At 41.0% G+C, this 26,399-nt stretch overlaps 1 protein-coding gene across 7 annotated transcripts in view; it reads left to right on the forward strand.

Moving 5' to 3' along the window:
• Positions 1 to 26,399, forward strand: part of LOC149001218 (uncharacterized) — a 106,344-nt gene that overhangs the window by 63,274 nt on the left and 16,671 nt on the right. For 2 of the 7 annotated variants that reach the window (XR_016170800.1, XR_016170803.1), the window contains one exon: positions 14,000 to 16,272. Coding sequence is in view for 1 of the 7 variants with exons in the window: in XM_089140608.1 (XP_088996734.1) it covers positions 12,334 to 12,399 (66 nt within the window). In the remaining 6 variants the exon portion in view is untranslated. Of the gene's footprint in view, positions 1 to 12,333; positions 16,275 to 26,399 lie in introns of those variants that run through there. The other 5 variants (XR_016170801.1, XR_016170802.1, XR_016170799.1 and 2 more) reach the window with 4 other exon arrangements.

Below are 26,399 nucleotides of genomic sequence, written 5' to 3' on the forward strand. Positions count from 1 at the left end.
GCCGAAAAAGACATTCCCTGATAGCATTGGATACATGGTCCGGGTTTAATTATATAATCTTCTAAGACTCTTTAGCCTCCTCCCAAGGTATATAAAGAAACCTTTAGTATGGTATGCTTTACTTATGTCATCCACTAAGCATTAGCCGGCCTTCTTGTTTAGGAAAATATCCTTTCCCATGTGTCTGTCTTGAAGTGGAATGCTATCGGAAGGAAGAAGTTAATGGCTCAAACGCCCTTGAATGTCCCTCGATGTCGGTTAACGCAAAAATTCCTCTGAGCCAGTCCCGCAAAAAACACATTCCCGATAGCATTGGACTCATGGTCCGGGTTTAATTAGATAATCTTCTAAGACTCTTTAGCCTCCTCCCTAGTAATACAAAGAAACAAGTTAGTGATGATATGCTTTACTTATGTCACCCAATAAGCATTAGCGGCCTTCATGTTTAGGAAAATATCCTTTCCATGTGTCCTGACCGAAGTGGAATGCTATCGGAAAAAAGAAGTTAAGGCTCAAACGCCCTGAATGTCCCTCGATGTCGGTTAACGCAAAAATTCCCGAGCCACCCGCCGAAAAGGCATTCCCCGATAGCATTGGATTCATGGTCGGATTTAATTAGATAATCTTCTAAAACTCTTTAACCTCCTCCCTAGGTATATGAAGAAACCTCTTAGTGATGATATGCTTTACTTATGTCATCCACTAAGCATTAGCCGGCCTTCTTGTTTAGGAAAATATTCTCCACGACAGAAAGCTACGGAAGGAAGAAGTTAATGGCTCGAACGCCCCAATGCCCGATGTCGGTAACGAAAAACCGAGCAGCCCGCCAAAAAACACACCCCGTAGCAAGGACTCATGGCGGGTTAATAGATAATCCAAGACAGCCCCTCCCGAATACAAAGAAAAAGTTAGTGATGATATGCACTATGTCACCAAAAGCATTAGCGGCCATGTTTGGGAAAATATCCTTCCCGTGGTCCCGTACTGAAGTGGAATGCTATCGGAAAAAAGAAGTTAAAGGCTCAAACGCCCCTGAATGCCCCTCGATGTCGGTTAATGCAAAAATTCCTCTCGAGCCAGTCCGCCGAAAAAGACATTCCCCGATAGCATTGGACTCATGGTCCGGGTTTAATTGGATAATCTTCTAAGACTCTTTAGCCTTCATCCCTAGTAATATAAAGAAACAAGTTAGTGATGATATGCTTTACTTATGTAATCCAATAAGCATTAGTCGGCCTTCATGTTTAGGAAAATATCCTTTCCCATGTGTCCTGTACTAAAGTGGAATGCTATCGGAAGGAAGAAGTTAATGGCTCATAACGCCCCTTGAATGTCCCTCGATGTCGGTTAATGCAAAAATTCCTCTGAGCCAGTCCCGCTGATAAAAGACATTCCCCGATAGCATTGGACTCATGGTGCGGGTTTAATTAGATAATCTTCTAAGACTCTTTAGCCTCCTCCCTAGTAATACAAAGAAACATCTTAGTGATGATATGCTTTACTTATGTCATCCAATAAGCATTAGTCATCCTTCATGTTTAGGAAAATACCCTTTCCCATGTGTCCTGTACTGAAGTGGAATGCTATCGGAAAAAAGAAGTTAAAGGCTCAAATCGCCCCCAAATGTCCCTCGATGTCGGTTAATGCAAAAATTCCTCTCGAGCCTTTCCAGCCGAAAAAGACATTCCCTGATAGCAATGGATTAAGGGTCCGGATTTAATTAGATAATCATCTAAAACTCTTTAACCTCCTCCCTAGGTATATAAAGAAACCTTTTAGTTAAGATATGCTTTACTTATGTCATCCACTAAGCATTAGCTGGCCTTATTGTTTAGGAAAATATTATTTTCCATGTGTCCTGTACTGAAGTGGAATGCTATCCGAAGGAAGAAGTTAATGGCTCAGAACGAACCTTGAATGTCCCTCGATGTCGGTTAACGCAAAAATTCCTCCGAGCCAGCTCCCGGCAAAAAACACATTCCCTAATAGCATTGGACACATGGTTCGGGTTTAATTTGGATAATCTTCTAAGACTCTTTAGCCTTCTCCCTATTAATACAAAGAAAAAAGTTAGTGATGATATGCTTTACTTATGTCATCCAATAAGCATTAGTCGGCGTTCATGTTTAGGAAAATATCCTTTCCCATGTGTGTCTGTCTTGTAGTGGAATGCTATCGGAAAAAAGAAGTTAAAGGCTCAAACGCCCCTGAATGTCCCTCGATGTCGGTTAATGCAAAAATTCCTCTGAGCCAGTCCCGCCAAAAAAAAACATTCCCCGATAGCATTGGGACCCATGGTCCGGGTTTAATTAGATAATCTTCTAAGACTCTTTAGCCTCCTCCTTAGGTATATAAAGAAACCTGTTAGTTATGATATGCTTTACTTATGTCATCCAATAAGCATTAGCCGGCCTTCATGTTTAGGAAAATAGTCCTTTCCCGTGTGTCCTGTCTATGAAGTGGAATGCTATCGGAAAAAAGAAGTTAAAGGCTCTAAAAGCCCCTGAATGACCCTCAATGTCGGTTAATGCAAAAATTCCTCTGAGCCAGTCCCGCCGAGAAACACATTCCCCGATAGCATTGGACTCATAGTGCGGGTTTAATTGGATAATCTTCCAAGACTCTTTAGCCTTCTCCCTAGTTATACAAAGAAACAAGTTAGTGATGATATGCTTTACTTATGTCATCCAATAAGCATTAGTCGGCCTTCTTGTTTAGGAAAATATTCTTTTCCATGTGCTGTATCGAAGTCAAATGCTATCGGAAGGAAGAAGTTATTTGCTAAGAACGCCTCTTAAATGTCCCTCGATGTCGGTTAGCGAAAAAAATCTTCTAAGCCAGTCCCGCCAAAAAACACATTCCCTGGTAGCAATGGACTCATGGTCCGGGTTTAATTAGATAATCTTCTAAGACTCTTTAGCCTCCTCCGTTGTAATACAAAGAAAAAAGTTAGTGATGATATGCTTTACTTATGTCATCCAATAAGCATTAGTCGGCCTTTATGTTTAGGAATATATCCTTTCCCATGTGTCCTGTACTTATGTGGAATGCTATCGGAAAAAAGAAGTTAAAGGCTCAGAACGCCCGTGAATGTCCCTCGATGTCGGTTAATGCAAAAATTCCTCTCAGCCAGTCCTGCCGAAAAAGACATTCCATGATAGCATTGGATTCATGGTCCGGATTTAATTAGATAATCTTATAAGACTGTTAGTGATGATATGCTTTACTTATTTCATCCATAGGTATATAAAGAAACCTGTTAGTGATGATATGCTTTACTTATGTAATCCACTAAGCATTAGACGGCCTTCTTATTTAGGAAAATATTCTTTTCCATGTGTCCTGTACTAAAGCGGAATGCTATCGAAAGGAAGAATTTCATGGCTCAGAACGCCCCTTTAATGTCCCTTGATGTCGGTTAATGCAAAAATTCCTTTTAGCCAGTCTCGCTGATAAAGATATTCCCTGATAGCATTGGATTCATGGATTGGATTTAATTAGATAATCTTGTAAGACTCTTTAACCTCCTCCCTTGGTATATAAAGAAACCTCTTAGTGATGATATGCTTTACTTATGTCATCCAATAAGCATTAGTCGTCCTTCATGTTTAGGAAAATACCCTTTCCCATGTGTCCTGTACTGAAGTGGAATGCTATCGGAAAAAAGAAGTTAAAGGCTCAAATCGCCCCAGAATATCCCTCGATGTCGGTTAATGCAAAAATTCCTCTCTGCCTTTCCAGCCGAAAAAGACATTCCCTGATAGCAATGGATTAAGGGTCCGGATTTAATTAGATAATCATCTAAAACTCTTTAACCTCCTCCCTAGGTATATAAAGAAACCTTTTAGTTATGATATGCTTTACTTATGTCATCCACTAAGCATTAGCCGACCTTCTTGTTTAGGAAAATATTATTTTCCATGTGTCCTGTACTGAAGTGGAATGCTATCTGAAGAAAGAAGTTAATGTCACAGATCGAACCTTGAATGTCCCTCGATGTCGGTTAACGCAAAAATTCCTCTGAGTCAGTCCCGCCGAAAAACACATTCCCTAATAGCATTGGACTCATGGTGCGGGTTTAATTGGATAATCTTCTAAGACTCTTTAGCCTTCTCCCTAGTAATACAAAGAAAAAAGTTAGTGATGATATGCTTTACTTATGTCATCTAATAAGCATTAGTCGGCGTTCATGTTTAGTAAAATATCCTTTCCCATCTGTCCTGTACTGAAGTGAAATGCTATCAGAAAAAAGAAGTTAATGGCTCCGAACGCCCCTTTAATGTTCCTCGATGTCGGTTAACGCAAAAATTCCTATGAGCCAGTCCCGCCAAAAAACACATTCCCTGGTAGCAATGGACTCATGGTCCGGGTTTAATTAGATAATCTTCTAAGACTCTTTAGCCTCCTCCGTCGTAATACAAAGAAAAAAGTTAGTGATGATATGCTTTACTTATGTCATCCAATAAGCATTAGTCGGCCTTTATGTTTAGGAAAATATACTTTCCCATGTGTCCTGTACTGAAGTTGAATGCTATCGGAAAAAAAGGTTAAGGCTCAAACGCCCTTGAATGTCCCTCGATGTCGGTTAATGCAAAAATTCCTCTGAGCCAGTCCCGCCGAAAAATACATTCCCTGATAGCTTTGGACTCATGGTCCGGGTTTAATTAGATAATCTTCTAAGAATCTTTAGCTTCCTCCCTAGTAATACAAAGAAGCAAGTTAGGGATGATATGCTTTACTTATGTCATCCAATAAGCAGTAGTCAACCTTCATGTTGAGGAAAATATACTTTCCCATGTGTCCTGTACTGAAGTGGAATGCTGTCGGAAAAAAGAAGTTTAAGGCTCAAATCGACCCTGAATGTCCCTTGATGTCGGTTAATGCAAAAATTCCTCTGAGCCAGTCCCGCAGAAAAAGACATTCCCTGATAGCAATGGATTCAATCGTCCGGATTTAATTAGATAATCTTCTAAAACTCTTTAACTTCCTCCCTAGGTATATTAAGAAACCTTTTAGTTATGATATGCTTTACTTATGTCATCCGCTAAGCGTTAGCCGGCCTTCTTGTTTAGGAAAATATTATTTTCCATGTGTCCTGTACTGAAGTGGAATGCTATCGGAAGGAAGAAGTTATTGGCTCAGAACGCCCCTTAAATGTCCCTCGATGTCGGTTAACGAAAAAAATTTCTCAGAGCCAGTCCCGCCGAAAAACACATTCCCTGATAGCATTGGAGTCATGGTCCGGGTTTAATTAGATAATCTTCTAAGACTCTTTAGCCTTCTCCCTAGTAATACAAAGAAACATGTTAGTCATGATATGCTTTACTTATGTCATCGAATAAGCATTAGTCGGTCTTCATGTTTAGGAAAATATCCTTTCCCATGTGTGCTGTACTGAAGTGGAATGCTATCAGAAAAAAGAAGTTAAAGGCTCAAACGCCCCTGTATGTCCCTGATGACGGTTAATGCAAAAATTCCTCTGAGCCAGTCCCGCCGAAAAATCCCTTCCCTTATAACTTTGGACTCATGGTCCGGGTTTAATTAGATAATCCTCTAAAACTCTTTAGCCTCCTTTCTAGTAATACAAAGAAACAAGTTAGTGATGATATGCTTTACTTATGTCATCCAATAAGCATTAGTCAACCTTCATGTTTAGGAAAATAACCTTTCCCATGTGTCCTGTACTGATATGGAATGCTAACAGAAAAAAGAAGTTAAAGGCTCAAAACGCCCGTGAATGTCCCTCGATGTCGGTTAATGCAAAAATTCCTCTCAGACAGTCCTGCCGAAAAAGACATTCCCTGATAGCATTGGATTCATGGTCCGGATTTAATTAGATAATCTTATAAGGATTTATAACGTTCTCCATAGGTATATAAAGAAACCTCTTAGTTATGATATGCTTTACTTATGTCATCCACTAAGCATTAGACGGCCTTCTTGTTTAGGAAAATATTCTTTTCCATGTGTCCTGTACTAAAGCGGAATGCTATCGAAAGGAAGAAGTTAATGGCTCAGAACGCCCCTTGAATGTCCCTCGATGTCGGTTAATGCAAAAAATTTTCTGAGATAGTCTCGCCGATAAAGACATTCCCTGATAGCATTGGATTCATGGTCAAGATTTAATTAGATAATCTTTTAAGACTTTTTGACCTCCTCCCTAGGTATATTAATAAACCTCTTAGTGATGATATGGTTTAGTAATGTCTTCCACTATGCATTAGCCGGCCTTCATGCTTAGGAAAATATCCGTGTCCATGTTTCCTGTACTGTAGTGGAATGCATCGGAAACAAGAAGTTAAAGGCTCAGAATGGCCCTTGAATGTCCCTCGATGTCGGTTAATACAAAAATTCCTTTGAGCAAGTCCCGCCCAAAAAGACATTCCCTGATAGCATTGGATTCATGGACTGGATTTAATTAGATAATCTTCTAAGACTCTTTAACCTCCTCCCTAGGTATATAAAGAAACCTCTTAGTGATGATATGCTTTACTTATGTCATCCACTAAGCATTAGTCGGCCTTCTTGTTTATGAAAATATTCTTTTCCATGTGTCCTGTACTGAAGTGGAATGCTATCCGAAGGAAGAAGTTATTGGCTCAGAACGCCCTAGAATGTCCCTCGATGTCGGTTAATGCAAAAATTCCTCTGAGCCAGTCCCGCCAAAAAAGGCATTCCCTGATAGCATTGGATTCATGGTTCGGATTTAATTAGATAATCTTCTAAAACTCTTTTACCTCCTCCCTAGGTATATGAAGAAACCTCTTAGTTATGATATGCTTTACTTGTGTCTTCCACTAAGCATTAGCCGGCCTTCTTGTTTAGGAAAATATTCTTTTCCATGTGCAGTAGAAAGCTATCAGAAGGAAGAAGTTAATGGCTCAGAACGCCTCTTGAATGTTCCTCGATGTCGGTTAACGCAAAAATTCCTATGAGCCTGTCCCGCCAAAAAACACATTCCCTGGTAGCATTGGACTCATGGTCCGGGTTTAATTAGATAATCTTCTAAGACTCTTTAGCCTCCTCCCTTGTAATACAAAGAAAAAATTTAGTGATGATATGCTTTACTTATGTCGTCCAATAAGCATTAGTCGGCCTTTATGTTTAGGAAAATATCCTTCCCTATGTGTCCTGTACTTATGTGGAATGCTATCGGAAAAAAGAAGTTAAAGGCTCAAAACGCCCGTGAATGTCCCTCGATGTCGGTTAATGCAAAAATTCCTCTCAGCCAGTCCTGCCGAAAAAGACATTCCATGATAGCATTTGATTCATGGTCCGGATTTAATTAGATAATCTTATAAGGATTTATAACGTTCTCCATAGGTATATAAAGAAACCTTTTAGTGATGATATGCTTTACTTATGTCATCCACTAAGCATTAGACGGCCTTCTTATTTAGGAAAATATTCTTTTCCATGTGTCCTGTACTAAAGCGGAATGCTATCGAAAGGAAGAAGTTCATGGCTCAGAACGCCCCTTTAATGTCCCTTGATGTCGGTTAATGCAAAAATTCCTCTTAGCCAGTCTCGCTGATACAGACATTCCCTGATAACATTGGATTCATGGACTGGATTTAATTAGATAATCTTGTAAGACTTTTTAACCTCCTCCCTTGGTATATAAAGAAACCTCTTAGTGATGATATGCTTTACTTATGTCATCCACTAAGCATTAGCCGGCCTTCTTGTTTAGGAAAATATACTTTTCCATGTGTCCTGATCTTGAAGTGGAATGCTATCGGAAGGAAGAAGTTATTGGCTCGGAAACGCCCCTTGAATGTCCCTCGATGTTGGTTAATGAAAAAATTCCTCTCGAGCCAGTCCCTTGAAAAACACATTCCCTTATAGCATTGGACTCATGGTCCGGGTTTAATTAGATAATCTTCTAAGACTCTTTAGCCTTCACCCTAGTAATACAAAGAAACATGTTTGTGATGATATGCTTTACTTATGTCATCCAATAAGCATTAGTCGGCCTTCATGTTTAGGAAAATATCTTTCCCATGTGTGCTGTACTGAAGTAGAATGCTATCAGAAACAAGAAGTGAAAGGCTCAAACGCCCCTGAATGTCCCTCGATGTCGGTTAATGCAAAAATTCCTCTGAGCCAGTCCCGCCGAAAAAGGCATTCCTTGATAGCATTGGATTCATGGTTCGGATTTAATTAGATAATCTTCTAAGACTCTTTAACCTCATCCCTAGGTATATAAAGAAACCTCTTAGTGATGATATGCTTTACTTATGTCATCCACTAAGCATTAGCCGGTCTTCTTGTTTAGGAAAATAAACTTTTCCATGTGTCCTGTACTGAAGTGGAATGCCATCGGAAGGAAGAAGTTATTGGCTCAGAACGCCCCTTGAATGTCCCTCGATGTCGGTTAACGAAAAAATTCCTCTTAGCCAGTCCCGCCGAAAAACACATTCCCTGATAGCATTGGACTCATGGTCCGGGTTTAATTAGATAATCTTCTAAGACTCTTTAGCCTTCACCCTAGTAATACAAAGAAACATGTTAGTGATGATATGCTTTACTCTTGTCATCCAATAAGCATTAGTCGGCCTTCACGTTTAGGAAAATATCCTTTCCCATGTGTCCTGGACTTAAGTGGAATGCTATCCGTAAAAAGAAGTTAAAGGCTCAAAACGCCCCTGAATGTCCCTCGATGTCGGTTAATTAAAAAATTCTTTGGAGCCAGTCCCGCTGAAAAAGACATTCCCTGATAGCATAGAATACATGGTCCGGGTTTAATTAGATAATCTTCTAAGACTATTTAACCTCCTCTTTAGGTATATATATAAACCTCATAGTGATGATATGGTTTACTTATGTCTTCCACTAAGCATTAGCCGGCCTTCATGTTTAGGAAAATATCCTTTTCCATGTGTCCTGTACTGTAGTGGAATGCTATCGGAAACAAGAAGTTAAAGGCTCATAATGCCCCTTGAATGTCCCTCGATGTCGGTTAATGCAAAAATTCCTTTGAGCTAGTCCCGCCCATAAAGACATTCCCTGATAGCATTGGATTCGTGGAGCGGATTTAATTAGATAATCTTCTAAGACTCTTTAACCTCATCCCTAGGTATATAATGAAACCTCTTAGTGATGATTTGCTTTACTTATGTCATCCACTAAGCATTAGCCGGCCTTCTTGTTTAGGAAAATATTCTTTTCCATGTGTCCTGTACTGAAGTGGAATGCTATCGGAAAAAAGAAGTTAAAGGCTAAAAACGCCTCTGAATGTCCCTCGATGTCGTTTAATGCAAAAATTCCTCTGAGCCAGTCCCGCCGAAAAACACATTCCCTGATAGCTTTGGACTCATGGTCCGGGTTTAATTAGATAATCTTCTAAGACTCTTTAGCCTCCTCCCTTATAATACAAAGAAACAAGTTAGTGATGATATGCTTTACTTATGTCTTCCAATAAGCATTAGTCGGCCTTCATGTTTAGGAAAATATCCTTTCCCATGTGTCCAGTACTGAAGTTGAATGCTATCGGAAAAAAGAAGTTAAAGGCTAAAAACGCCTCTGAATGTTCCTCGATGTCGGGTTCGTCCATCGCGGTCGAGATCGGCCATCACAGTCAAGTTCGGCCATCTTGGTTTCGTGATGAGGATGGAACCTTATTGTTCCAAGGATAAGCACAATCCCTAGAAATTTGGGATACGTGATTGAGTTATATACGGTTACAACTACCTTGAGGAGTGGGCAATCGTGTTGATCATGGAAACCGCTTCCACCCTCGTGAAAATGGGAAAAACCCTACAATCGGACATCCACCAAGAAGGATCATGAATTAATCCGACGGTCAAGGAAGGGTGGTCAATCCTATATAAACTAAAGCTTTATGCCCAACAGAGGTAACTCAATGGTTCTTCTTCCTTTCTATCTCTCAATTAAGCTTTGCAACTCGCCAGAGCTTTGTGGTGTTCCAACTATTGACTTAGCCTTCGGAGGTGGCTTCTTGACCCCGAGGATCGGGCCATGTCCTAACTTTATTTTGCAGGTCATCCACAGGAGATCTAAGGGCTGAGCAGATTTTGGACGCATCATTTGGCGCCGTCTGTGGGAATCTTGATCAAAAAGTCATCGTGCAAATCAGATCAGGAATACTAAATCAATCTTACGGTATTTTTATTTCTGACGAATTCGTCCGCGATTCAAAGGTATATGCGTTCAATCCTTTTTATGGGTAATTCGTTTGTACGGTATGTTTTCATTCACCCTCTTCCTTCATTGCTAAGAGTAATGATTAATTTTCTCTGCATTGAAGTTTGCATTGTCGATATAAAAATCACTAAAAATTCAGTTGGTTTCCTTCTAGTCGGCCAATTAAGAAATAACGAAAAGAAACCACATATTGTTTGGTTTCATCATGATTTTCTGATATTGCAGTTGCCATCATTAAATCAGTTCAATTTTTACATATTCCGATCTAGAGAAAGTCACGGACAAGGTTTAGTTTATTTCTTTTGGTTTTGATCTCAATGCCATGATTACTTCACTCCTAATGATGCTCTGACAAAGAAAAGAGAAGTCTTTAGAAAGAGAAGGAAAAGACTATTAAAACATTGTCTTCGTCATTGTTATCTCCTACTACATTTGATGCTCCGATCTGCTTTTTCCCTTTCTTTCTCTCTCAATCAATTGCAGGAAAGGGCTTTGATTTTTTAAGGCGGTATCGGTATTCCGGAGGGGACGAACATGTCTAGTATTTTCAGTTTCTCGATAATGAAAATTTAAGGAAACTGTTCACAAGTAAGAATGATGATTATTTTGTTTCTGTTTTCCAGAGATTTCATTTTCTAATGTCTCTGCAGATTCGATACTACATCCTCTTAATCACTGTCAAGTGCGAATATTAAAGGCTCGCCACTTGTGCGGTTCCATGTCTCGGAGGTGATCTTAGTCGTAATACTTGGGGAACGAACGCCTTCTTGGAGTCATCGCCTCTCCGAGGCTCCGCGTAATTTGATAAATGCAGAGCTTAGCCCTTGAGGCTGCGACATGGTCACGACTTGCCTGCTCTAGCTTCTCATTAATGGAGAACTCCGGAATAAACTCCTAAAGTCGGACGGCCATGACCACGATCACCCAGCAGAAAATCCCTACTTTTTTGGAGATCTCAATTGTAGGGATCTCAAGTGGACTCCCACTTGACTGTTGCGATCCCCTCCAATCCCTCCTGGATCTGGAGGAATCTCCTGACTCTCCGTGATCGGGCCCTCCCTGCCATCTCTGTTAGTGTTTCCTCTGGTCTTTCCACTTCTTTTTGGCTAGATCCCTGGCATCCGATGGGTATCTTGTTCTCTATTCTTGGCCCCAGAACCGTTTATAACACCCGTATCCTAAAAACCGCCCCCCTCTCCTCATTCATCTCCTTTGGTTCCTGGTCTCCCTCCCCCCACCCCAGTCTCACACAGGTTTGGAGCTCCCTCCGCCCCTTATCCCCCCTCCCCGATGACCGCATTGTTTGGCTGCACCCCCACTCTACCCCCTTTTCTACAACATCGGCTTGGAACCTCCTGAGAACCCCTTCTCCCTCTACCCCTTGGTCCCCTCTTGTTTGGTTCAAAGGTCACATCCCTCGCCATGCCCTTACTCTTTGGAGAACCCTTAGCCTTGCCCTGCCTACCCAAACTTTTCTCATTAGCCGTCACATTCTTGCCAACCCAAACTGTGCCATCTGCTGGAATAGTTCAGAGGATATTAACCACCTATTTTTCTTTTGGTTTTGCACATGAATGGAACTGGATCTTGAGAATCTTTGCCGGTACTTCTGCTTGTGACCTTGTGGGTAAGTTTGTCTTTGCCGCCACTATTCACCATCTTTGGTGGGAGCGTAACATGCGCAGATGGTCCTCCAAATCCCGTTCAATTGATTTGATTTGGAATGCCATCTACTTTGATGTTTTTTCGAGACTGCGTTCTCTCCCCCACCCCCCTGTTGCTGATTCTCCAAGAAATAGGCTAATTGTTAGTTCTTGGAGTCTCTCAGCTTCTTTCTTGCCCCTCACTTGATGTTTTTTTTGTATTTGCTTTCTCTCCCCCCCCCTATTGTAGATTCTCGAAGAAATAGGCTATTTGTTAGTTCTTGGAGTCTCTCAGCTTCTCTCTTGCCCCATTTTCATTGTTTCTTTCGTCTTTCATTGGCTTTTGGTAATTTAATTATTTATTCATCCAAAAAAAAAAAAAAGTGGACTCCCACTTGAGAAGATAAGCGTTTCATCCTTTCTATGTCATCTCTATTTTCATGCATACACCGTCTGCTTATTTCCTTAGTCATGCTTCTCTTGATAAATTCAGTTCACGTGTTAAAGAAATACAATTAATCAGGTAGTTAAAAAAGAACTGAGCAAGGTTTTGTTTCCGAGACACGCCCAGAAGCAGAACCTGTCGTGAGACAAGAGATCAGGAAAAATTTGCATTAAAGGGAACCTAGAAGCGCTGCTTCGGTCATGCACTTACTGCTTTGTTAATGGCTGTGACGTTTCTCCGTTGCTTGATGACACACCCACCATGCTTGGCAAGAAACATTCCCTCTCCAATATCAATTCGCTGAGGTCATATGAAGTCATTGATGAAGCCAAGGAGTTAGAGAAGCTCTGTCCGGCAGTAGTTTTTTGTCCTGGAGTTGTTTCTCGATTTTTGGAGTTTTTTGGTTTCAATATATCTTTGCTGGCCTTGTTATGGTGTGGAACTCCAGCCTCCGAATGACATTCTTATGTTTCAATGGCATTCTTAGGTTCATCTTCCCGACGATGGTCATAATGCTTTGGAACTCATCTCAACCATGATAGTCCAGGCCAAACTTAACCCTTCATGTGGTGGAGCAATTCTGCAACAAGCAACATGGAAGGTTAAGAGACCTCAAAGATGAGAAAACAAGCTTGATAAAAATCTCGGCTTTAGAATATATTCTGATATTATTCTATTTCGTGAATCATGATTATTTTCTGTTTAAAAAAATGAAAAATCCCTGGTAAGGGGATGGTATGTCTTTTCGACAATGGGCAATCAACAGTGGACGTGGACATTGATGATGCCGCAAATAAGAGCAAAGGGAAAGCTGTTGCAACTCTTTTTGAGGAGCGTAAAACCAATAAATCAGAGAATACGCTGCTGTTGTTACTACATCATCTTCTCAATAGTACAGGCGCGCGTGCACAACACGGACAGGCAAGTCTAGCTAATTTCAAAGTTTGATCCTCTGATTACCTTCAGTTTTAGAACTGAACTAGGGGGAAGCCATGCATAATTTTTATAATTGCAATTTCGAGAAAATCTATTTGCTCTGGCCCACAGGTAGATGGAAAATGCAGAAGAAATATGGCAGTACCTTTCCAAATTAGTTGTTTATGTTATATAAATTGACCATGTTCACCACATATAATCGTGCAAAATATTGGTGCATTCACCCTTGGTGTGAAAATTTATCTCTCCTGTAATGACCGCTAAATTTTTAGAAGACTATTTGTGTTAATCTGCCCCCAATCATATGTAAAGCTAATGCATCTATTGTAAACAGAGAATATACAACCTCATACATCCAAATGAAATCCTGACTACATAAGCCATTGCAAATAATCATGCAATTTAAGCTATTGTATATTAGGAGAGTGGATCTGATTTGTACAAATTAGCATTCCATAATTGATGTTATGAATGATTAGAAAAATGATCTTGCAGGGAAAGCATCAGTGCCTTGCTGAAGTTGATGCCATGTCATCCATAATTGTGCCTACCAGAAGTAATTATCTGACAATGCACTAATAGTATTTCAGATTTTTTATGGCCTTTTCTGCTGGTTGATAAATAGTGTAGTTGCTCATCGCAGACAGTTGCATCATATGAAGAGTAGTAGCTCATACATTTCCTGAGTTTCATTACTTATCTTTGATAGATATTAACTTGCTTGTTTTATTGCTAGTACTTGGTGTTTCCCACTTGAAGATGAAGATTCTTTATATGATGACTTTCTTCTTTTCTCCCCCCCTTGCAGTGTCTTTCAGGGGCACTAAGGAATGACAATACTAAGTTGTTGACTGCAGCTTCTGCTGTCTTTCTACCTTTCCAGCCGTTAATGGTTTCAGCCGTTCACACAGGATTGATGGAGGTATTCTGCTGCTGTTCCCATCTCTTCACACACACGAAAATAACGTATACATGTTAAGCATCTTGCTTTTTTAAGAGACCTTTTTCCAGTTAACATGTGCACTAGTATTATAGCTGATGCAACTTGTGAGGTATCATACAGTTTTTGACAGTGAATTTATGTGCCTTCAACTCTTTTAGAAAGGTATTGTCATCTAGTGAAAATGGTGGAGTAGACTCTCATAGAGTTGTTATCCGGGGATTGTGTTTTGACTGTGATGGATACTTCATTTGTCTAAGTCTGTTATCTTGATGCTCGTCTAAATTCGGGCGTCTCTTTCTCTTATTCTTACTTACTCCATACAATACAACTCCTCTGATCTTGTGATGAACACATGCCTGTCTAGCTGATGTTATTCTATCCTTCAACCACAGCAGTTTGAGAACTCTTGGTGATGGACCCATTCTATCGACATCTGGATGTTTATACGAACCTTGATGCTCTAGTCAAGGTGGCAATCATTGTCCCATGAGTTAGTGGTGACTAAGAAATGATTCATTCTATCGGTTCTCAATCTACCAAGGACTGGCTTCAGGGGAAAAGGAAATTTTATCTTACATAACACGAACTAGGAAATATTAGAGGAATCAGGTAATACTGCTCCAGTTTTGTGTCATTTCATATTCCTCTTCTGCAATATGATTTCTTAGTATGTTTTATTCAGATCTGTTTCCTACTTGTTGATGTTGCTTGGTGTTTTTTTTTGGGCTAAAGGTAATTCTGGCATTATGTGTAGTCTTTGAAGTTTCTTTCTCTGTTAGATCAGCTATTTTATATCGCTTGCATCCAACCAACATTGATCTCCAGCTATCTGTCCTAACACCTTTAGCTGGAAAAGTTGTCATCCCCGGCTATTTTTCCATGTTGAAATGGTTAGATATTTCTAATTCATCTCAAAGATCCAAGTATCTGGTTGAACACCCTACAGTTATTGCTGTGACTAAAAATAACTTGGTAGTGGTTCTTAAATGAACAACACCTAGATCAACATCAAAACTTGATGAAGAGTTACTAAGAGATATAATGATCATAAATGATTGATACTCAATTATTTGTGCTAATGAGAATGTTCATTTTGAGAAAAGACAGCCTATGTTTATTTGACAACATGAGTCTTGGGAGTGATGTTCCGAAAGACTCGTAACGAAAGGTGGAGAGTCCTCCACTTCATCGCTTGCCGCTGCGGTTTTCTCAACTTTGGAAAAGCTGAAAAATAATGCGGCCAACCAACCATAAGAAGAGAACAAGAGAAATCAGCAATCAAAGCCACGTTCAAAAGTTCGAACGTAAGCAAACTAGCAGCAAGAGAGGTTAAGAGATCTCAAAGCTTCAGAAGATATTCTGCAATGGTGGTGTTCGGGTCAAGGCCCAGTTGCCACGTTCGGGCCCAGACCCGGTTGGGTATGATCTTTCCGTATCAGGTGGTGATGCATCCCCCTGGCGAACCTGTACAGCTTAAAGATTAAGGAACGAGGAGAAAGAATACAACAGAGATCGCGATGTTCGTGAATGTAATCGTAATCAAGATCATCATCGGGAGCGGAAAAAAGACTAAGATCGTGGGTTTGCATGATCGTGTTGAACGTGAATGTTATTACGACCAAGAACATCAACGATCGAGTGTATCAAGAATTTATAACGATCGGGATGGAGGCAACGTTCACCCGATTATGTGGATTTTTTACACCATTACAATACCCAAGTAAAGCATCGACAATTTCGATCAAGGGATTTTATCCTCAGAAGAACTTTGGCATGAGATCCGCATCACCAAAAGAAGTTGGATCCTCCACGAGAAGGGCCATGTATGATAATCAAACCAGCTGGTTCAGGTGCGTATAAGCTGAAGAACTTAGTTGCCGATCGTGAATTGAAATGATCGTGGAATGCAAGACATCTCAAAAAACCTACAATGATTCTTAGGAATCGATAGGTAAGGCATCGGTTTAAAACTCGAGTGAGAACTTCTACAAGGCATCGGTTTAAAACCCGAGTGAGACCTTCTATAAGGCATCGGTTTAAAACCCGAGTGAGACCTTCTACAAGGCATCGGTAGAAAACCCGAGTGAGTCCTTCAACGGGGCATCGGCTTAAAACCCGAGTGAGTCCTTCAACAGGGCATCGGTTTAAAACCCGAGTGAGACCTTCTACAAGGCATCGGTTTAAAACCCGGAGTGAGACCTTCTACGGGGCATCGGTTGAAAACCCGAGTGAGTCCTTCAACGGGGCATCGGCTTAAAACCCGAGTGAGTCCTTCAACGGGGCATCGGCTTAAAACCCGAGTGAGTCCTTCAACAGGGCATCGGCTTAAAACCCGAGTGAGTCCTTCAACAGGGCATCGGCTTAAAACCCGAGTGAGTCCTTCAACACGGCATCGGCTTAAAACCCGAGTGAGTCCTTCAACAAGGCATCGGTTTAAAACCCGAGTGAGACCTTCTACAAGGCATCGGTTTAAAACCCGAGTGAGTCCTTCAACAAGGCATCGGCTAAAACCCGAGTGAGTCCTTCAACAAGGCATCGGCTAAAACCCGAGTGAGTCATTCAACATGGCATCGACTTAACACCCGAGTGAGTCCTTCTACAAGGCATCGGATTAAAACCCGAGTGAGTCCTTCAACAAGGCATCGGCTAAAACCCGAGTGAGTCCTTCAACAAGGCATCGGATTAAAACCCGAGTGAGTCCTTCAACAAGGCATCGGCTTTAAACCCGAGTGAGTCCTTCAACAAGGCATCGGCTAAAACCCGAGTGAGTCCTTCAACAAGGCATCGGATTAAAACCCGAGTGAGTCCTTCAACAAGGCATCGGCTTTAAACCCGAGTCAGTCCTTCAACAAGGCATCGGCTAAAACCCGAGTGAGTCCTTCTACAAGGCATCGGATTAAAACCCGAGTGAGTCCTTCAACAAGGCATCGGCTTTAAACCCGAGTGAGTCCTTCAACAAGGCATTGGCTAAAACCCGAGTGAGTCCTTCAACAAGGCATCGGCTTAACACCCGAGTGAGTCCTTCTACAAGGCATCGGTTTAAAACCCGAGTGAGACCTTCTACAAGGCATCGGTTTAAAACCCGAGTGAGACCTTCTACATGGCATCGGTTTAAAACCCTAGTGAGACCTTCTACAAGGCATCGGTTTAAAACCCGAGTGAGACCTTCTACAAGGCATCGGTTTAAAACCCGAGTGAGACCTTCTACAAGGCATCGGTTTAAAACCCGAGTGAGACCTTCTACAAGGCATCGGTTTAAAACCCGAGTTAGACCTTCTACAAGGCATCGGTTTAAAACCCGAGTGAGACCTTCTACAAGGCATTGGTTTAAAACCCGAGTGAGTCCTTCAACAAGGCATCGGCTTAAAACCCGAGTGAGTCCTACAACAAGGCATCGGCTTAAAACCCGAGGGAGACCTTCTACAAGGCATCGGTTTAAAACCCAAGGGAGACCTTCTACAAGGCATCGGTTTAAAACCCGAGTGAGACCTTCTACAAGGCATCGTTTTTGTTGGTAATACATCAAAAGTAATTCAATTCAATTAATTGATGGGGAAAAGATTCCTTACCTGGATTCGCTTTCCCTTACTTGAAGTATTCGCAGCGGAAGTCTAGATCCACGTTCTCGTTCCACCACCAAAGATTTACCGGCGAGATTCCACAATCACTTGGAAAGGGAATAATATCCAACACCCAAATGCCGTGGATTAATGGAATGAAGATCAAAAACTAGGAAAGAAAAATTTCTAAGCCTGCGATTCTAAGAGAGGGAGAGAGATGGAGCCGCCGTTTCTCAGAGATTCGCTCGTGCGAATGAATCACTCAGTTACTTACTCACTAATGCGGTGGTTACCAAAATATATAACCCTATTTTGTAACCGCCCTAATAGTGAGTTTCCAATATTGCCCTTGGGCATTTAATTTATTAATCATATTAATAAATTCCAACAGCTCCCACTTGCACAAGGGCAAGTGTTAATCTTTCAATGTGTCCCAGACACACTTGTATATCCCAGATATACACATTCAATCTCTCTGCTATGTATCCCAGATACATAGACCTCTTGTGTCCCAGACACATATGTATATCCTAGATATACATATATATTGATCTCTTCATTATGTATCCCAGATACATTGACCACCTGTGTCCCAGACACTAATATCCACAATCATACTGGCAAAATGGGTTGTGCGACCGGTGATATACCTGCACGCGTGAGCCCCAAACTAGAAACCTTCCCAGAAGGCCAGAATGGCACATCACTCATAGAAACAAATCAAATAAGCATTAGTATAACACGGTGTCCTAGGTTTATTCAAACTCACCGGACTAAAGGTATCTCGATCCCTCCGAGAGATCACCTTCTTGTCCTTAAAATGTTCACTACTTTGTAACACATACGGTTGGCGCCCAACAAACACTTTTAGGGTGCGGTTGAATCAAACCTTTCCTTTCGCCCCAGACCATCACTACACTTAGGATTGACTCCTTTCCCAGTAGTGCCCCTTTAGGTCGAATCAATCATGACCATAGGTAACACCCCAAAGTAGCCACATCAACCCTTCGTTTCATGATGTCGTCGAAAGTCACTAAGAACACTAATGGACCATAAGGTCCAGGACTCACACAATGAGAGGAGCGAGGGATCCATCCTCTTATTTCCAATGATCGCTAAGCACACATAGTATGATATATGTGCTATGGTGGAGCATTCTATATACAATAGAACGTATGTGCATCTCAACACCATACAGGTCTTAGTCTAGTCGCAACCTCTTGCGCCTAACCCGAGTTTCTTTATTGTCGCCACCCTAGCGCCACATAAAGTACTCGCTTTGCTCTTATAGGCAACATGAATAGTGGGAACATTCATGTCGATTCTCTTCACAATAGAGAAACTCATCTTGATTCCAAATCAAGGCGACATCATGATTATGAATTGACCTACACAAAGTCATTCACAATCCGTCTCATCTCTGCTCGCCTCCAAGGCGCCAGAGGCGAATGCTCGTGTGAGTGAGCCATTCTCTTGCCTATTGACATATGTTGTTTTATGCTAGAAGAAAACACAATCACACAGAAAGTGAATAAAAAAATGCTGGAATGAACTCATATTATTCATTAATAAGAAAGTCTCAGTACAAAAATAAGTCACAATCTCACGCAAGCCCAAGGATTTTACATGAGAAATAAAAACATCCTTGGCTATAGGTTTGGTAAGAGGGTCGCTACCATCCGACTAGTAGATATGTGCTTAAGTACAACTTTCTTCCTTGATGTAATGTCTCCAACAAAGTGATATCTCAATTGTATATGTTTGGTCTTCCCATGATACTTGGGGTCCTTGACATAGCTAAGAGCTGCCGTACTATCACGAGTAGACAAGGGCAGCCTCTTTGGATGTCATCACAATCCCAGTATGTCGAAGGAATCTCCTCAACCAAACAGCCTCTTGAACCGCATGGTGAGCATGCCACATACTCGCCTTCCATGGTCGAGAGGGATATACAAGCTTGCTTCTTGCTACACCACGAAATGGCCCCGCCATTCAGCAAGAAAGCATATCCAGAGGTTGATTTGCGCTCATCGATGTCTCCAGCCCGGTCGGCATCACTATAACCAACTAACCGCAAATCCGATCCTTGGTAACACAACATGTAGTTACTCGTTCCTCCGAGATATCTCAATATCCTCTTGGCTTGCTTTCAGTGCTCTATGCCAGGTTTGATTGGTACCGACTAACCAAACCCACTGCATAACAAATATCCGGCCTAGTACACATCATAGCGTACATAAGGCTACCCATCGCCTTTGGAATATGGAACTCTTTCCATCTTGGTTTTCTCCTCTGGAGTCTTAGGACCCATATCAAGGCTCAAATGCAAACCCTTCTCCACTAGAGTATCAATTGGTTTGCGGTTGTGCATCGGTATCTCGTCAAGACATTGTCAATATAGGTCTTTTGAGATAAACCCAAGTAATCTCTTTTGCCTATTTTCGACAATCTTGACACCAAGCACATAGCTTGCTTCACCCATGTCCTTCATATCAAATACGGAGGACAACCATTTCTTAATGGTTTCCAATAGCTCCTTGCTATTGCTAGCCATAAGTATGTCATCCACGTACGGTGTCGGAATGACATAATTATTATCGGATCTCTTGGTGTAAACACGGTGGTCTTCCTCAAGCATGGAAAAACCATTTTCCATCATAGCTTGGTGGAAGCGCACATTCCACTGTCTAGATGCTTGCTTTAAGCCATATATGGACTTCTTAAGCTTGCACACTTTGCGCTCAAGTCCATGTGCTTCAAAGCCTTGAGGTTGATCCATATAGATCTCTTCCTCAAGTTCTCCATTGAGAAAAGCAGTTTTTACATCCATCTGATAAAGCTCCAAGTCCAACTGAGCAACAATGGCTAGTATGAGGCGAATTGAGGCAAACCTAACCACAGGGGAAAAAGTTTCCTCATAATCAACGCCCTCTCGTTGGGTGTAGCCCTTGGCCACTAAACGAGCCTTGAATCTCTCAAAAGAAATCTCTTAATGATGATATGCTTTACTTATGTCATCCAATAAGCATTTGTCGGCCTTCATGTTTACGAAAATATCCTTTCCCATGTGTCCTGTACCGAAGTGAAATGCTATCGGAAGGAAGAAGTTATTTGCTAAGAACGCCTCTTAAATGTCCCTCGATGTCGGTTAGCGAAAAAATTCTTCTAAGCCAGTCCCGCCGAAAAACACATTCCACGATAGCATTGGACTCATGGTGCGGGTTTAATTGGATAATCTTCTAAGACTCCTTAGCCTTCTCCATAGTAATACAAAGAAACAAGTTAGTGATGGTATGCTTTACTTATGTCATCCAATAAGCATTAGTCGGCCTTCGTTTTTAGGATAATATCCTTTCCCATGTGTCCTGTACTGAAGTGGAATGCTATCGGAAAAAAGAAGTTAAAGGCTCAAATCGCCCCTGAATGTCCCTCGATGTCGGTTAATGCAAAAATTCCTCTGAGCTAGTCCCCCCGAAAAAGACATTCCCTGATAGCAATGGATTCATGGTCCGGAATTAATTAGATAATCTTCTAAAACACTTTAACCTCCTCCGAAGGTATATAAAGAAACCTTTAGTTATGATATGCTTTACTTATGTCATCCACTAAGCATTAGCCGGCCTTCTTGTTTAGGAAAACATTCTTTGCCATGTGTCTTGTACTGAAGTAGACTGCTATCCGAAGGAAGAAGTTAATGGCTCAGAACGCCCCTGGAATGTCCCTCGATGTCGGTTAACGCAAAAATTCCTCTAAGCCAGTCCCGCCAAAAAACACATTCCCTGATAGCATTGGACACATGGTTCGGGTTTAATTTGATAATCTTCTATGACTCTTTAGCCTCCTCCCTAGTAATACAAAGCAATAAGTTAGTGTTGATATGCTTTACTTTTGTCACCCAATAAGCATTAGTCGGCCTTCACGTTTAGGAAAATATCCTTTCCCATGTGTCCTGTACTGAAGTGGAATGGTATCGGAAAAAAGAATATAACGCTCAGAACGCCCCGAATGTCCCTCGATGTCAGTTAATGCAAAAATTCTTTGTAGCCAGACCCACCGAAAAAGACATTCCCTGATAGCATTGGATTCATGATCCAGATTTAATTAGATAATCTTCTAAGACTCTTTAACCTCCTCCCTAGGTATATAAAGAAACCTCTTAGTGATTATATGCTTTACTTATGTCATCCACTAAGCATTAGCCGGCCTTCATAATTAAGAAAATATCCTTTCCCATTTGTCCTCAATTGAAGTGGAATGCTATCTAAAAGAAGAAGTTAAAGGCTCAAAACGCCCCTGAATGTCCCTCGATGTCAGTTAATGCTAAAATTCCTCTGAGCCAGTCCCGCCGAAAGAGACATTCCCTTATAGCATTGGATTCATGGTCCGGATTTAATTATATAATCTTCTAATACTTTTTAACCTCCTCCCTAGGTATAAAAAAAACCACTTATTGATGATATGCTTTGCTTATGTCATCCACTAAGCATTAACCGGCCTTCTTGTTTAAGAAAATATTCTTTTCCGTGTGTCCTGTACTGAAAAGGAATGCTATCGGAAGGAAGAAGTTAATGTCTCAGAACGCCCCTTAAATGTCCCTCGATGTCGGTTAACGCAAAAATTCCTCTGAGTCAGTCTCTGCAAAAAAACACATTCCTTGATAGCATTGGACTCATGGTCCGAGTTTAATTAGATAATCTTCTAGGACTATTTAGCCTCCTCCTTAGTAAAACAAAGAAACAAGTTAGTGATGATACGCTTTACTTATGTCATCCATTAAGCATTAGTCGGCCTTCATGTTCAGGAAACTATCCTTTCCCATTTATCCTGTACTCAAGTGGAATGCTATCGGAAAAAAGAAGTTAAAGGCTCAAAACGCCCCTGAATGTCCCTCGATGTCGGTTAACGCAAAATTCCTCTGAGCCAGTCCCGCCGAGAAACACATTCCCCGATAGCATTGGACTCATAGTGCGGGTTTAATTGGATAATCTTCCAAGACTCTTTAGCCTTCTCCCTAGTAATACAAAGAAACAAGTTAGTGATGATATGCTTTACTTATGTCATCCAATAAGCATTAGTCGGCCTTCATGTTTAGGAAAATATCCTTTCCCATGTGTCATGTACCGAAGTGAAATGCTATCGGAAGGAAGAAGTTATTTGCTAAGAACGCCTCTTAAATGTCCCTCGATGTCGGTTAGCGAAAAAATTCTTCTAAGCCAGTCCCGCCGAAAAACACATTCCACGATAGCATGGGACTCATGGTGCGGGTTTAATTGGATAATCTTCTAAGACTCCTTAGCCTTCTCCATAGTAATACAAAGAAACAAGTTAGTGATGGTATGCTTTACTTATGTCATCCAATAAGCATTAGTCGGCCTTCGTGTTTAGGATAATATCCTTTCCCATGTGTCCTGTACTGAAGTGGAATGCTATCGGAAAAAAGAAGTTAAAGGCTCAAATCGCCCCTGAATGTCCCTCGATGTCGGTTAATGCAAAAATTCCTCTGAGCCAGTCCCGCCGAAAAAGACATTCCCTAATTGCAATGGATTCATGGTCCGGAATTAATTAGATAATCTTCTAAAACACTTTAACCTCCTCTCAAGGTATATAAAGAAACCTTTAGTTATGATATGCTTTACTTATGTCATCCACTAAGCATTAGCCGGCCTTCTTGTTTAGGAAAACATTCTTTGCCATATGTCTTGTACTGAAGTAGACTGCTATCCGAAGGAAGAAGTTAATGGCTCAGAACGCCCCTGGAATGTCCCTCGATGTCGGTTAACGCAAAAATTCCTCTGAGCCAATCCCGCCAAAAAACACATTCCCTGATAGCATTGGACACATGGTTCGGGTTTAACTTGATAATCTTTTAAGACTCTTTAGCCTCCTCCCTAGTAATACAAAGAAATAAGTTAGTGTTGATATGCTTTACTTTTGTCACCCAATAAGCATTAGTCGGCCTTCACGTTTAGTAAAATATCCTTTCCCATGTGTCCTGTACTGAAGTGGAATGGTATCGGAAAAAAGAATTTAACGTTCAAAACGCCCCTGAATGTCCCTCGATGTCGGTTAATGCAAAAACTCTTTGTAGCCAGTCCCACCGAAAAAGACATTCCCTGATAGCATTGGATTCATGATCCAGATTTAATTAGATAATCTTCTAAGACTCTTTAACCTCCTCCCTAGGTATATAAAGAAACCTCTTAGTGATGATATGCTTTACTTATGTCATCCACTAAGCATTAGCCGACCTTCTTGTTTCGGAAAATATTCTTTTCCATGTGTCTTGTACTGAAGTGGAATGCTATCGGAAGGAAGAAGTTAATAGCTCAGAACGCCCCTTGAATGTCCCTCGATGTCGATTAGCGCAAAAATTCTTCTGAGCCAGTCCCGCTGAAAAACACATTCCCCGATAGCATTGGACTCATGGTGCGGGTCTAATTGGATAATCTTCTAAGACTCTTTAGCCTTCTCCTTAATAATACAAAGAAATTAGTTAGTGATGATATGCTTTACTTATGTCATCCACTAAGCATTAGTCGGCCTTTATGTTCAGGAAACTATCGTTTCCCATTTATCCTGTACTCAAGTGGAATGCTATCGAAAAAAGAAGTTAAAGGCTCAAAACGCCGCTGAATGTCCGTCGATGTCGGTTAACGCAAAAATTCCCCGAGCCAGTCCGCCAAAAAGACATTCCTTGATAGCATTGGATTCATGGTCCGGATTTAATTAGTTAACCTTCTAAAACTCTTTAACCTCCTCCAAAGGTATATAAAGAAACCTTTAGTTATGATATGTTTTACTTATGTCATCCACTAAGCATTAGCTGGCCTTGTTGTTTAGGAAAATATTCTTTTCCATGTGTCCTGTACTGAAGTGGAATGCTATCCGAAGGAAGAAGTTAATGGCTCGAACGCCCCTTGAATGTCCCTCGAGGTCGGTTAACGCAAAATTCCTCCCGAGCCACTCCCAGAAAAAAACATTCCCAGGATAGCATTGGACACATGGTTCGGGTTTAATTTTATAATCTTCCAAGACTCTTTAGCCTCCTCCCTAGTAATACAAAGAAATAAGTTAGTGATGATATGCTTTACTTTTGTCACCCAATAAGCATTAGTCGGCCTTCACGTTTACGAAAATATCCTTTCCCGTGTTTCCTGTACTGAAGTGGAATTCTATCGGAAAAAAGAATTTAAGGCTCAAAACGCCCCTGAATGTCCCTCGATGTCGGTTATTGCAAAAATTCTTCGTAGCCAGTCCCGCCGAAAAAGACATTCCCTGATAGCATTGGATTCATGGTCTGGATTTAATTAGCTAATCTTCTAAGACTCTTTAACCTCCTCCGTAGGTATATAAAGAAACCTCTTAGTGATGATATGCTTTACTTATGTCATCCAATAAGCATTAGCCGGCCTTCTTGTTTAGGAAAATATTCTTTTCCATGTGTCCTATACTGTAGTTGAATGCTATCGGAAGGAAGCAGTTATTTGCTCAGAACGCCCCTTGAATGTCTCTCGATGTCGATTAGCGAAAAAATTCTTCTGAGCCAGTCCCGCCGAAAAACCCATTCCCCGATAGCATTGGACTCATGGTGCGGGTTTAATTGGATATTCTTCTAAGTCTCTTTAGCCTTCTCCCTAGTAATACATAGAAACAAGTTAGTATGATATGCTTTACTTATGTCATCCAATAAGCATTAGTCAACCTTCATGTTTAGCAAAATGTCCTCTCCCGTGAGTCCTGTACTGAAGTGGAATGCTATCGGAAAAATGAAGTTAAAGGCTCAAAACGCCCCTGAATGACCCTCGATGTCGGTTAATGCAAAAATTCCTCTGAGCCAGTCCCGCCGAGAAACACATTCCCCGATAGCATTGGACTCATGGTGCGGGTTTAATTGGATAATCTTCTAAGACTCTTTAGTCTTCTCCCTAGTAATACAAAGAAACAAGTTAGTGATGGTATGCTTTACTTATGTCATCCAATAAGCCTTAGTCGGCCTTCGTGTTTAGGAAAATATCCTTTCCCATGTGTCCTGTACTGAAGTGCAATGCTATCGGAAAAAAGAAGTTAAAGGCTCAAACGCCCTTGAATGTCCCTCGATGTCGGTTAACGCAAAAATTCCTCTGAGCCAATCCCGCCGAAAAAGGCATCCCTGATAGCATTTGATTCGTGGTACGGATTTAATTAGATAATCTTCTAAAACTCTTTAACCTCCTCCCTAGGTATATAAAGAAACCTTTTAGTTATGATATGCTTTACTTATGTCATCCACTAAGCATTAGCCGGCCTTCTTGTTTAGGAAAATATTCTTTTCCATGTGTCCTGTACTGAAGTGGAATAATATCCGAAGAAAGAAGTTAATGGCTCAGAATGCCCCTTTAATGTCCCTCGATGTCGGTTAACGCAAAAATTCTTCTGAGCCAGTCCCGCCAAAAAACACATTTCCTGATAACATTGGACTCATGGTCCGCGTTTAATTAGATAATCTTCTAAGACTCTTTGGCCTCCTCCCTTGTAATACAAAGAAACAAGTTAGTGATGATAAGCTTTACTTATGTCATCCAACAGGCATTAGTCGGCCTTCATGTTTAGGAAAATATCCTTTCCCGTGTGTCCTGTACTTTAGTGGAATGCTACCGGAATAAAGATGTTAAAAGCTCAAACGCCCCTGAATGTCCCTCGATGTCGGTTAATGCAAAAATTCCTCT

Source organism: Hakea prostrata, chromosome 11 (assembly GCF_041222555.1).
Source record: "Hakea prostrata isolate BN-2017 chromosome 11, UWA_Hpros_2, whole genome shotgun sequence".
In the NCBI taxonomy this organism is placed as follows: Eukaryota; Viridiplantae; Streptophyta; class Magnoliopsida; order Proteales; family Proteaceae; genus Hakea; species Hakea prostrata.